At 43.9% G+C, this 14,726-nt stretch overlaps 1 protein-coding gene across 1 annotated transcript in view; it reads right to left on the bottom strand.

The window, feature by feature from the left end:
• MCAT (malonyl-CoA-acyl carrier protein transacylase) overlaps nucleotides 1–14,726 on the bottom strand; it is a 53,718-nt gene that overhangs the window by 13,666 nt on the left and 25,326 nt on the right. The window contains exon 3 of the mRNA XM_078673879.1: nucleotides 13,057–13,274. Coding sequence (XP_078530005.1) covers nucleotides 13,057–13,274 — 218 coding nt within the window. The remainder of the gene's footprint in view (nucleotides 1–13,056; nucleotides 13,275–14,726) is intronic.

The following is a 14,726-nucleotide window of genomic DNA, read 5'->3' as shown; positions in this document are numbered from 1 at the left end:
TTGAAGTGTTGACTAAAAATTACTGTAGTAAAACTGTCCTTATGTGCAGGTCGATGGGCCAGCCCATGCTTCTAACAGAACTAGACCAGCTTGTCAGTGTAGCGAGCTTTAGCACATCATGCACGAAGGCTCATTATTTTTTTTTTACAAAAATATGAACATTTCTTAACACTAAACAATTCTCTTTTTATTAGATCATTACATAGGCTTATAAGACAACAGCATATTGAGAATTATTTTTTTTAAACTGTTGATGTTGACTTCGCATTACAAAATCTTCCTCTTACAGACTACGCCCTGATGTTGTCGTTCTGTGATGGTATTTGCTATTTGTGTAGAGCTAACCCTACTGGGGAGGAATGAAATACTGAACAATGGTATTAGCCCTGGAACATGATTTGTGAAGGTTTACAAGGAAGTTGTCAGAGAAACCTTATCACGCAAATACACATTTCAGGTCCTGAACACATTTGCTGCGCTAAACAGATTCATCATAAATCTGTACTCTGTTCTCGTAGTCACTTTCAATATGAACAGCCGCCATTCTAAGATCATCACTTTATTATGAAAATGCGGACACGATAACAGTTATCCTGATTAATGAGGGTCTAGATAATAACTTTAAGCCCTAAACATGTTCCACACATAAGGAGAGACACTACTGGACACTTAATGTCCTACACGTGGTTTGGCTACCTTGCAAAGGAGTCCATGATCATCTGCTGCATCCTGTTATGCATAAAAACGACTTCACTTACGGTCCATAGTTTGATGTTCGGCATCGTTAGTATTGGCAGTACTTTACCTAGTTATTATGAATGACAAGGATTGCTATACAGCCCTCATCATTTCCCAGCCACATAAGTGCTGTTAGTACGATATCCATCATAAAACCCTTATGGTATCAATTTAGAGTTGGACTGTAGATGGCAGCAACCTTTTCCAGAACATGGACTGATTTAAAAAAAATTAACAAATTAAAAAGAAATAAAAAGATTAGAGATCAGATGAACTCTGGTGACCAGAACCTAATTTGTCCTAGCGATTGCTGGTGGTGGTGGGCACTGGCTTTTATTTTTGCGGACTGGGATTTATTTTTCATCATCAGACTTTGAACCAGAGCAAGAGAGAAAGAAAAAAAAGGAGGAAGAGAACAATTGTAAATAAATAAAGGGAGAAAGCAGGAATAAAAAACAGCATACAAGAGCAGGGAGAGACTGGGAGTGGAAGAAAGAGATTGAACAGGATCAAGACTAGATAGGTCAGGTATATGGCCACATACGTCTAAGAAGAAATTTGAGACTCTGCATTATAACATACAACTTAGTTTGGTGACACTGCCCTCAACTGGTAATGATCAGTCTCTCTGGCTTCCAGAAAAGACACGTCATTGTGTTTGATGCAACATTGTTCACATGTGCCACATTGGGAAACTAAGATGTACTGTGTCCACTAGGATCAATGCAGAGCTCTGAAAATCTTAAGTTAACGAAACTGGTGCTTGGCTCAGCCTTTCACACGTGATCAACTTTAGTTGATTCAGGATACACCCAGTTACAAACCCCAGGCTTCTGAAACAGAATGTTTTAACATTAACAAGCAATCTGAGATAGGTGGGATCAGCCTGGGGGACAATGGACCTGTAGTCCATTTCCTGTGCAATCCTAGTGCCCACAATTTGGTTTGATTATCAGCCCTAGTAATCTCTCTCCAACACCAGTGGTCTTACTATTCAAGCTGGAATAGTCACAAAAAGATTTAAACAGGGCATGCTCATTGGCAATCAAATTACATACATCTTAAGTTTTTGCCACATTTCTGTTTAACAAGACCTGCAAGTGTTGCAGTGCGATATCCAGACCCAACTTGGTCGCTTAGTGTCGCTTCAAAATGCAGAGAAAATTACTCAGGAGTAAGCGTCTTAGTGAACTTTATCAAATTGTCTTCTTTCATGTTGAATTCTGTTTGCTAACTCTTCTAGAGCTAAGATGCTAGTTTTCCCTTTTCAGAGGCTTCCGGAAGCATCCTAGTTTTTCTTGTCAATTTGATCAGTCAACAGCTCAAAAGCAGCTATCCAATAATATTTACTTCTACAACTGTTTTGGGTCCTATGGAATCATGTTATGTGGCAAAAGATTGTGCGTAATAGAAAGGACTATGAAGGGGGTGAAGCTGGTAGTTTCAGACTGCTGCGCTATTAGCCAAACAGGGTGTTGGGATATGTCAAACCTGTGGTCACTCAACTGGGTTATATTTCATGCTACATTCACAATGCCAGTGACATGTAAAGGAAACACTTCAAGTGAATGACCGAAGGGAAGGAGAGGCACTACAAATCATGTGCTGCAACACTGGAACAGTACCTGGTTTTATTTATTTGATCATGTGGTGAAACACACATATCTCAGAGCACTGGAAAGATGTGAAATTAGCATAGGTGGAGCAGAGAGGGGGCTTTAAAATGGTTTGTTCATTAAATCAAGTATTAAAGTGGTCGGGTTGTGAATCTCTCTCAGATTTGGAGTGACTTGTCTCCTAGCCGGGTAGCGTAACATAATGCAAGGGGCAGACAGGCAGGAAAGCTTTTAAGTAATTCTTCAGTAGACTGAAAAAAGATGTATTGCCCTCGGGTCCATTTCCCAACGTTCAAAAGTTTTCAAAAATGTTGCTGATCATGTATTTTGTTGACCTCAGATGAAGGGCATTTAAAACTAAAAAGCCACATTGATTCTTCTTCTACCCAGACCCCCTACCAGCTAGCTCTCTTAAAGCACAACCTGTGAGAAACCTGGCAGATTCCCATCAAACTCGATAACAACAAAAGCAAAAGTGGATGGCTCTCTGGAGTCAGCTGTGGTTCAGTACCATAGAATAACCGGATCATCTGTGCCCCATCAGAGAGTAGTGAGTTAAGGTGGTGGGCAAAGATAACTGCCTTCCTCCTCAATGTATTTACTACTTCTGTGGTTGGTGGCACTGGGTACAGATGTATCCATTGGTTTGATCTCATGTTCACAGGTTGAATTTAGGTGGGTTGACTAAGCCTTTCTTAGTGCTAAGGTAAATAAAAATGTGTATCACTCCGTTGGTTAATGATACACGTCCATCACTTGTAAAGCGAACCAAGAGACACAAAAGGGGCGATCATGGTCTCTAGAAACTGAACTTGGTATGTGGTGTAGTGAGAAGACAACTCCCAAACCGAGCAGAAAAAACAGGAGTCGTGTGTAAAGGCCTAGTGACAACCACAAACTTCCAACCTCCACCATATGCTAAATGCTCGGTCTTGAAAATCACCGTCCAGTGGCAGTCTCTGAGCAGAACGCAATAGGCTGGAGTGGTGAATGGTGAAGCAGGTGAAAGGAGGAGATCCTTGTCCTGTTTTTACTGTGCATTTACAATGTTCACGGACAAGTAACTATGGACACAAATGCTTGCAATCTCTTTCAACAGTGGTCTGAGATGCTGTTTAGTGGGTACTACTATATGACCAACCCTTCCTTAGAAACACAAATTAGTTAGGAGAGCCACAGGCTTTACCTTTAGCAGCCAAAAGGATAAAGTATATGATATGCCAGCCTTCTGTAATTGTAAAAAGCATTTTCTTTAGAAGGTTTAGCCTGCACTGTGCCAGGTCCAAGACCAAAATCTGCTCTAACCTGAACAGTGACAATCATTCTTTGTGTGGACGAGCAGAGTTTTAGGATTGTTTTACTGATCATCAGAAAGAATAGCTTACATAAATTTCTGATAGCAAATGAAAAATTCAGTCGTCACAGATACATATTTGGGAAGATTGGATGAGAGCGCTACACAATGCTGGTTTTGCTTTCTGGGAATAACATAACATGTATTTCTAAAGTGCACGATCACCCAGAAGGGTATCTAGGTGCTGAATAACACGTTTATTGAAAAGAACACTTTGCTTAGATGGGATGCTGTGTTCTGTACCATATGAAGTTGTATAGTAAGGCAGAGAGCGAAGCACAAATACAGAGAATTACTTTAGTCCAGGCCAGAAAAAATTAAGAACTTAACCACAGTCTGCTGACTACCAAAATTAAGAAGATGCAAAATGGTCCAAAGAACGCAGACACTAAAATGAGTAAGAAGCAAGATTTTGGACAGAGCAGGGTCACAATAGATGCAAAGATTTCTAACGGAGTTGCAAGGAATCGGTGCCAGGCTCATGCCAGAGGGCCACCATGCAGAGGACCACACTGAAATTCCTGACATACTGAAAAACCAACACCTAAATTTCAGATTGTAGTTTGAGATGGTTGTTGCTCATCCAGTTAGCAGCTTAAGACAAACAAGAGAGAAACTCGACTTGAGAAAGGGCAGTGGCATCATCCAGCTCTAAAACAAGTTCTGTAACATCAGCAGACAACAGTAGAGAAAAGACAGTGATAGACGACTTAGACATGAGAGGTGTCTTCCTGATGCTCAGTGAATGTCGAATAAGGTAGGGTTCAAGGAAATGCATTAAAGGACCTCCAATGATAAAAAAACAAAACGCAGAAAAAAAGGGGGAGTGTAGGTGCGATTCAGAAAATACAAAAATGAAGAAGTGTGCCAGGGCTTTATTTACCCTGTATGACTCAGGCCGTGAGACTGTTAAACAGAAAGAAATGTGACACTGAAGAATTAATTGACCTTACAAACAAAATGTGCATTGCGCACTGGACATATCTGCTTTGTGGAATCCATAACAGCAGAAGCGTGGAGCATATAAGACTTCCGTGGACCCCTTGAATAACTACTGAAGTCGAGGCGCCAACCTAAGTAATCTGCATGACTAAAACCACAAAACAATACACACAAACATCTACATCAAATATACAAACTATGAAACATTTTATGTAATTCACTAACAAATGAATGCAAAAAATCTAAATTTTAATCAGAAAGTTGTATTGCTTCAAAATGTAGTTGTAATTCTAAAAGACGAAGCGATATGCTGATCTGCAGCATATAATTTTGTCTTTTTTGCTCCAAAAGCATGCCTGCTTTGTCGGTGTTTACCAGTGCTTCAATTGTGGTTACCAAACGTCCGTACTAGATCCCTGTGGCTGTACTTGCGCAACTCCCACAAATAATTATATCAAATTACATTTTATCCCCCAGTTTCAAATTCCTTCACAAATTACATTTTATCCCCCAGTTTCAAATTCCTTCACAAAGACTGTTTTTTTTTAATGTATCCATACCTCCTCAATCTGCTAATATTTAATTTTCTAAACAGTTAGTACTTAACACAGGTTAAGAATCAATGTTCTATAAAGTAAGAATCATACCAAGCAGGGCGTAACACGGGCCCCTGCAGCCATCAGCTGCCTCGTTTTGTTTTAATCGTACAACCTGTGTACACCAGTGACAAGTGTAAAGCGCTCTGCAAAAGTGAAAAGTTGAACCGAAACTCTGTAGGAAGCCATGCTTTATTCAGTGAAGAGGTCCTCAGCTGCCAGCCAAGTTCTGTTCAGGAGTCGGTGGGCCTCCCATAGAGGTGGACTGGGTAGGTCTAGGTAGGTAGGCCCCCCTGATGCAATTAGAGGGGCTCCATCTGCTCGTCCCTTGCAATCAGATTAGCAAGTAGAAGAGAAAAGCAAGAGATAGCACTTACAAGTTGGTTTGAGAAACTACAACACGTCCTGAACTTGCCTATCAGCTAAGCAATGATTAGGACCAGAAGCAGCCCACCTCTATACCAGGTCAGTGCTCTGGTTTACACAATGATGGGAAGCGGTGGGGGCGGACGGGAGAGTCACCATGAATATCTTTGAAAATAGCAAGTGGCAATAGGGAATAATTAGCTTGCAAAATAACATAACTAGTAATGGTAGATCTCTACTGATGAAGGATAAAATCCAGAAACACATGTCTAGAGATGACCAGCACTACCTGCACCAACTTTGGTGAAATACTACTATTAATATTCAAGTAAGCGTTAATTGAATTCACCATAATGCAAAGGGGTGAACTCATCTGTAAAAGGGATGCTAAAATGAATTGCAATATGTTCCTTCGGCCGGTTTTAAAGGTATGTGGGCAGATGGCTAATAGGTTTCTGCTACAAGTGCATTCAATATCTAAGCTATCTTATAAAAAAGATGACCAAGGTCCCCACCACCTCTCCCTCCAACACCCCCAAAGTTGACAGAAGTAATGAGCTAGCTAACTTCTTCAACGAGAAAATCACCCGCATCCTGACCTCCCTCCCACCCCCCAGCTCCCCTAGCCTCACGGAAAGTAGCACCTCCTTCGAACAGACTGAAAGTATCTGTCGTCCTTCGCTTCAGACTTTCCGACCTGTCACCCCCGTAGAGGTGGAGCGAACCCTAGTAAAAATGAAAAGTGGATCCCCTTTGGACCCAGCCCCTATAAGGTTCCTCAAGACTGTAGCCTCAGTAATTGTGCCTACCATTACGGACCTTATCAACTGCTCGTTTACCCACGGAACCGTCCCCGACAGCTGGAAGAGTGCTGTGGTCAAAGCACTCTTAAAAAAACCCCAGCTAGATCCATTGGACCTGTCCAACTATAGACCAATATCCCTACTCCCGGGCATTAGCAAAGTTACCGAGAAACTGGTAAACATTCAACTGTCCCAGTTCCTTGAAACCAATAAACTGCTCCGACAATCCCAAACCGGATTTCGCCCAGGCCATGGAACGGACACCGCACTCCTTGCAGTTATTGAAGAGGCAAGGGGCTTACTAGATTCAGGAGGATCAGTGGCAGTGATCCTCCTGGATCTAAGTGCAGCCTTTGACACGGTCAACCACCGTGTCCTTCTGCATAGACTGGCAAATGCAGGACTTACCGGGACAGCTATCAAATGGATCGAATCCTTTCTTACAGGACGCACTTTTCAAGTGTGGGACGACATCCATCACTCATCCACCCTCCCACTCACCAGCGGCGTCCCCCAGGGCTCTTCCCTAAGCCCGACGCTTTTTAATGTCTATATGGCCCCCCTCGAGGATGTGGTAACACCATTTAACATCAAAATGGTGAGTTACGCTGACGACACCCAACTAGTCGTCTCCTTGTCCCAGCTGATTGACCATCCTGAAAATCTAACTAACTGCCTCATAGATATCCACAACTGGATGAATGACTCATCACTGAAATTGAATGGGACTAAGACAGAGGTAATGCTACTCGGCAAGCAATGGACAACTATCCCTCCTACACTATGGCCCGATGTGTTCGGAGAAATTCCCCCCCCTAAATCTGAAATCAAGACACTCGGGGTGTGGCTTGAGCCACAGCTTACGATGAAAACCCATGCAACCAAAACCTCGGGCATATGTTTTGGACTCATGCGCACGACCCGTAAAATCCTGCCCTTACTCCCACCTATGTCCAGAAAGCTTCTTATCCAGGGTCTAGTGTTGTCCCGTCTGGACTACAGCAATCTGGTCTATCTGGGAGCCCCCGAGGCTACCATCACGAAACTCCAGCGGACACAGAACGCGGCAGCACGCCTTATTACCAACACCCCCTCCAGAATATCTGCCAAGCCAGCCCTCAAAACCCTGCATTGGCTCCCCGTGCGCCAAAGGGTGCACTTTAAAGCAATGTGTACAACACACAAGCTTTACAACAGATCTGGTCCAGCGATCCTCAGTAAAATGATCACACCTTATACAGCAACCAGATCACTACGATCTCAAATTGAGAATCTAGTCTGCATCCCCAGATTCAAAAAAGCCCGCACAGGAGGTCGACAATTCTCCGTTCAGGCGGCTAAGGGCTGGAACGCACTCCCTCGCGCCCTCAGACTGGAATCAAACTACCTTGCTTTCCGCAAAAAACTAAAGACCCATCTGTTTCCCAAATAACTCCCTTCGACCGCCTTCCCTCTCAATAGGACTTCAAGTTACACAGCGCGGGGATGCCCTTGGGTCACCAGGCGCTTTAGAAATCGCTAAAATAAATAAAAATAAATAAAAAATTTACAAGTAGGTCCTGCAGCAAGTGCCGGACACTTAGCAGTCTCGAACCGTGATCTCTTTATGACCACTAAACAAAGCCTGATCAACTTTAGTATTATTTGGTCTGTTTTACATTATCACTGCTGCTTAGTGAAGATTGGAAGAACAGGCGGGGAGGTTTGTGAGCAGGTCTGCTGGGGTGCATTTGAGCTTGGTGCGAGTAGGCTTTGTAATAGACTCTTGATTGGAACTGTCGGGAGGCTGTACTGGGAGGGTCTTTATGTGACTATGTGGGGCTATGTAGTGATTACTTGCTGCAAAGCGAATTTAAAACCATAGGCTACATACAGCAAGGTGCTGTAGGGAATGAAAAATGATGGTAGGAAAGAGGTCAGATGAAGGAAAGGGGATTATAATGTTAGGTCACTTTTTGTATAGGGTTTTATATGATGTTAATCAAGTCAAGTTCTTACTTTGTACAGGAAGAAAAGAGGGAAGGTCCTGATATGAAGTCTTCTTATTAAACCGTGCTTAATGCGGTCTTTTACTCTCTTCAAAGTGCTGTAATATGACGATGACATCTACTTATTTTAAGTAGAGAGTAATATCATACAACAGTGCACCGACCTAGCAGTTTGAAAAAAAGGAATCAGAGAGGTAACTTGTAAACTAACTAACTCCACATTCCCCTAAAGAGATGAGATGGAAAACTATCTTGCAACTATAGATAAAATGGTAATGCCTATGGACTTTTCAAGGGGGTTCTCAGGAAGGACTGAGTTTCTCTGAGGTTTTGGTGGCATTAGAGTGTTTATCTTTGATATTCATATATGTATATATTTTTTTAAGTAAGTACTGGGTCGAGAAAGTATGTGTGTTTGGATGGTGGTGTGTAGTGGCCTGTCTGAGATGCACAACTGACCAATAAATCTACCTTCAGACAAGTACAGCTCATTTACAAATACAATCTACCTCAACCCTATTGAATTCAGTGTTCCTTTTCATGTGAGGGCTCCGTGCTTGCATCACATGTAGATTTCTCCTGGCTACACTGCTTTTAATACCACCGTCCACCTGAGACATTCACTGGCTACCTATCAACGAAAGACTTACCTTCAAGCTCCTCACGCACACCTACAAAGCCCTCCCCTACGTCGGACCGATATACCTCAACCACCGCATCTCCTTCTACACTCCCACCAGACAGCCCCACTTCACCCAATTAGCCCTGGCCACCATCCCACGGATCCACAAGACCACGGCTGGAGAAAGATCCTTCTCCTACCTTGCTGCAAAGACCTGGAACTTCCTGCCCCTGCACCGTAGGCATTCACCCTCGCTGCCGCAATTCAAGATGGACATCAAGACCTGACTCTTCGACTGAACCAAACCAGATTCCCACCCCTCACTCAGCGCCTTGAGACCCTCACGGCTGAATAGTAGCACTTTATAAGAACACGGATTGATATGAGTAGGCCTATTTTGCACACTGTAACGGTCTAATGGGGGCATTCGGTCTAGTATCCAACTTGCTTTCTGCTGTTCCGTGTGTTACGTCTTATCATTGAACCCTTGCAAGTCTGTTTTAATAAAGCTTAGTTGATTACATCTTGATTGCAGGATGGCACAAGCAAGCTATGATCACGCATGGGCATGGCCAACCAAGCCCAAGGTCTTGCCAAGATTAAAGAAAGGCTTACTGTGTAAAGGTGGATAGATCTAATGGTGTACAAAATGTGTTATATAGTTTTTGATAAAAGCACTACAAACAGAAAAGGTTACTCTTCTGCTAGACTAGAATCCTCATCTTTGCCATGGAAGTGCAATAGTCTTGCTTCTTCAGTTTCCAGATCTCACCCATAATATACACATTGTAATTTATTTAACAGTAGATTCGAATACGCCGTATAAAATGTCAACTATGGTTAGTTCGCCCTGTGCAAACAGCTTGATGGTGGCCGGAAGGACGCTAGACGTGAAAAAGCAAACCATGATAGTCACCTTAAAAGAGGCAAACCGGTCTGGCTATGGAGCCCAAGGGGATCCACCATTCGACTCAGAAAACAGAGGAACTTAAGAGAAGGCTCCGTGGTCTCCTACAATTAGAGGAGAAATGCCCAAGTCTACCTATCCCGGGGTTGCCATGCTAAAAAAAGCGCGAGGGCCGTTTCTTTTGGTTGCAGTAAAGTCTCTGGTAGAGGCATGTTTGCTGGAGGTCAAACATCCCCCCTCTAGTCCGTTAACAGCATAATTCTGGAATGAGTAAAGCAGTCAATGGGATGAAGGGTAACACAGAACAAAACAGAAACAAAGAGAGAAAGGAAGGAGAGGATTAGAGAAATGAGAAAAATTAAATGGGATGAGCGAGAGGAGGTGTATAAAGGCTTAGCATTTGTGTGCTATACAACACAGCTAGATGAGTTGCAATTCCGAAAGCAAAGCAATAAAAACAAATCAATGTCCGTATGTCTCCATAGTAACCCCTCTGCCCCTCCCTCGGGTAACTGTACGACATGACCTGCAGCCATCTTTGTATGGATTTAAAACCATCCCAAAAACAAAAGAAAAAACCTTCGGCGTTGAACGCCGCATGTGTATGTGCTCTAGTGGTGGAGATCTTTGAATGGCTTCTTAAAACAAGAAGAAAAAAAACATTAGTTAGCAGCTGCTCATGGGCATGCAAGGGCGGCAACCTTGGAATGGCTTTAAATACGATAAACGATGGCAGTGCCCGGATACAGTGTGAGCAGAAATTAAAGCGTGCAGGAGCTTGTAGGGGGAAGGGGGGCGGAGGGGAGGGGAGGAAGCAGGAAAGGGATGTAAAACAACACAAATTCAGCGGCGGCTGCCACTAAAGGGTGTCATGGCACCGCCCACCTGGCTTTTTCAAGTTATGTGGATGGTAATTGCAAAGAGCAAATACCATCCACCCAAGTTTTTTTTTATTAAATAAGGGCTTTAAGCCCGTGCTGGGTGCTGCTTACGTGGCCTGCTGCCTGTCGCACTTGCTGCATTGGAGTCAGGCAGCCAGGCACTTTCGAGTGGGACACATACTCAAGTGAGCATGTGTCCTCAGCATATTCCTTTAAATAAAAAATAAAAAAAGCCTAGGCAGGTTAAGGGCTGACCTAACGCCAGCCCAGGCCTGCAATGTTTGGGGGTCTGAAGAGACCTCCCATTCATGACGCCAGCAGCGTCCCATTTAAAAGCAGACACAGGTGTCTAGACCATAAGCCCTGTATTCCCCGGACTGCCTGTCAAACACTTTCACAGGCTGTAAGTAAGCAACACCCTTTTCCAACTCCTCACCTATGTCATGAGACTGTGACCTCTATCCACATGCATGCTTTTGCATCGGAGGCTGAGAGCACTCTAGTCACAATCAGGCCTCTCATCCTGGACTGGAGCAGCAGCACACCCTGTTGCAGGCTGATGTGCGTCTCCCAGAGCAGGATTGGCCAGGTAAGTGGGAAGGGGGCATGGAGGCCTTCTATCCTCTGGAGTGGTGTGGCTCACTGGTTAGAGGCAGCAGACCCGGGAGCAGAAGTCGGCCCGGGACCAGGGTTCAATTCCCGACGCGGCAGGGTCGTGGACCAGGGTCAGCGGACTTGACAATTCTCGCCTCGGTGCCTACTCTAACCTGGGGTCCCACTCGGCAACTCTGGGCATTAGCTTGCCTAATCTCCACAACGGCCCCATCAACGCCGGGGATGCCTGGCTCCACCTTGGGGATTCCCAGTAGGGACCATCCCACAGGGAAAGCCAGGACGGGTTCCCCAGCGGTATACAGCGCCGGGACGCCCCTTTGCTGGGGCAGCTGTGCGCTTTACAAGTATACAACATTTAACATTTATCCCGCCTACCAGCCTATGGTCTGTTTTTACTGTTTCAGAACCAGAAAAAACACACGAACCGCAGGCTGGCACAGCAGAGCACACATCCGGAACTTGTGTATTTAAAAGTGTTCCTTTTGTGTGCTTTTATCATGCAGGACGGTTTACTGTAATACATTAGTTTATATCACTATTTTGAGAGGCTGTTAATAAATACCCCTCAATATAGTGATACAAACTAATGTACTGAAGTGAAACGCACCTGCATGTTAAAAGTCATGCAAGAGAGCACTTTGAAATATGTGAACTCAGGGTGTGTGCATCCTGAAGCGGCATATGTCAAAGTGCTCAAGTCTCTTGTAAGCTTTTATCATGCAGGAGCGTTTCACTTTAGTAACTGTGTTAATATCGCTATATTGAAAGGCATTTATTAACAGAATAAATGTCTCTGAATATAGGGGCATAGCCCGAATAATAAAGTGAAACGCGCCGGCAAGCAAGAGAGCACTTATAATTATGTGAGCTCAGGACGCATGCATCCCGAACACAAGCGCTGTAGTCTCTTGTAAGCTTTTAACATGCAGGAGCGTTGCACGTTAGGACATCAGTTGATATCACGACAGTGAGAGGCATTTATTACCAGTTTTATTGAATGCCTCTCATTATGGTGAGATATAAACTGATGTACTAAAGTAAAAAGCTCCCACATGTTAAAAGCATATAACAGGTGCTGAAACACCCTTCAAGTTCTACCAGCTGCCACTGGAAGCATTCAGTGTTTTGGACATTATAAAGAGCACAGGGACTCTACAGAAGATGAAATGCGAGGTAAGACACAGAGGGGTAAGAAAGTAGTCCTTTATGCACTACAGTGAAAACTATAGGGTGTAAAACATATATAATAACTAAGCATCCGCCCAACGCTTTATCCATCATATACAGCTCTATCAATTTCAATGCAGATAAATTCCTCATCTATAAAGCGTTGTAATAGTCCTCACGCTTTGGGTAATCCTTACAATACTTCACCCTCCACGCTTTCAAATGCACCTTCCTGCACTCGTTGTCATTTCTTAAAGGCAGTGGGTCGACGTTTTCAGCAACTTTGATAACCAAGGATGTAGAACAAAATAAAACTAAACATGAAGGTTGCATTCTTTTCTAGGTCACCCTTTTCCCACCCCCTCAGGTGCTCAGTTTCATTCTAATATTCCAGACCATGTTCCACTGCCAGGTTTACTACAACAAAAGGAATTATAAACACGTGCGTAAACAGGATTTACCTGAAGGTGTCCTGCGAATACTCTGCCATCTGGAAACAGGTAATTTGCAACTTCACAGACAGGACTCTCTATACCTAGAGATTTGCAGTGCTCGCGGGCCTCAAGGCACGCAAAGTTATATCTGGCTTGCGCATTGCCAACAACAGAGAGCATTCCGCTGGGGACAGCGAGGGACGCCTCCTCCATTGCCTCAGCACGTACCTTCACTGCATACAATGCTAGAAGCACAGAAAGAAAACATGTCACAGGACGGTTGGGCTTGGAAGCCAGCAGACAATTGCACCATGAAACCTTAAATAAGCAAATCATCGGTCATTCCTGAAACTGCACTCCAGACCGGGGTACAAAGCATTAAAAAAAAGTTTAAGCACCCAAAAATCAAAATAAATCATAAATTAGATATCATGGACGGCACACAGACTCCAACTACAGAAAAAGAAAGAGAAGGAAAGGGAAGCTGGGACACTGACCTGCGAGTAATTCGCTTACTAAAATCTGAAACTTTTGTGAAGACTTTTTCCCCCATGTACAGTTCAACTTGAAACACAAACTATGCCCCCAACAGGCTGTGCTACTGGTACCCTTCATTATGGTGCCTGCAGAGACCAGGGTTAAGTGGGATGCAGTGATTTTGCAGGTGTTCCCTCTCTCTTACAGCCTTTTTATCTGAATCTTCTCAGCCACTTGAGTAGGCCATGAGGTTTATGGACAGTTAATACAGTGTGACTCACATGATCAAACATCAAGCCTATTGTGCCCTCATTTCTGCACCTAGAGAAGCAGATCACTTACAGAATACGCGGTGTGATCTCACTCCGGACATATGATGTACTACTCTGACTGCGAGAGATCCCACATCACCCTCACCGCTCTATATCTTCATTTTTGCATCTCATGCACTTGGATCCTCCAAGCTCTGACTACTATATAAAGACTGAAGTCCATTGTCCCTGCAGCAAAGATAAGCAATCAGATGTTTTTGAAGAATTCACAGATGGTAGTATTGCAGACTTGTGATTCTTCCATCATCCAGGTCTTCAAGGAGTTTAGCCGGTTGCCATTTAAGTAACTCACTGTTTGGTCAGATTCTTCAGTCCTCCTCCGGGCCATATATAGAATGTCAATCCGGTCTCATAAGTGACCCCACACAAACCCATGTGTTATATCTGCTGACTTCAGGTGGCAGGTAACCAGGTGTAAATTGAACTGAGTTTCGTTATGCACAGCTGCTCCACTGATCTGAGCTATTCGCTTTGAAGTATGCTTAACCTGATAAAACCCAGAGTTTTGTGCGAGCTAATCGCTAAGCAGAGCAGTGTCTATTAGCTGCCACCTAGCTTCATAAGTCCAGTGCCAAGAAGATTCTCCCTGCTCCGACTCAGAATTAGCTTTATTCAAACTGCCTCAATATAGAATGGTCATGGGAGCGGAGTCCAAGGCTTCTCAGTTTAACACGAAGAAGTGGGTGGAAGGCACACAAGGCTCTCAGACTAGGCACACCCTGAGAAGGGCTGGAGCAGGAGAGCAAATGGAGGAAAGCAGCTACATGTCAGCTTGGTCTGCGCAGTGTGTGGGGCACAGGTGAGAGGAGCAAGGCTCGGTTGCCCACGCAGTTGCAAGCATCATAAAAGAAAAAGTGCTATCCTGACACTTGTGGCACCAGGGAATCT

The sequence above is a fragment of the Lissotriton helveticus genome, chromosome 1_1 (genome assembly GCF_964261635.1).
Source record: "Lissotriton helveticus chromosome 1_1, aLisHel1.1, whole genome shotgun sequence".
Lineage (NCBI taxonomy): Eukaryota > Metazoa > Chordata > Amphibia > Caudata > Salamandridae > Lissotriton > Lissotriton helveticus.
This window is presented reverse-complemented; position numbering and strand designations above follow the sequence as displayed.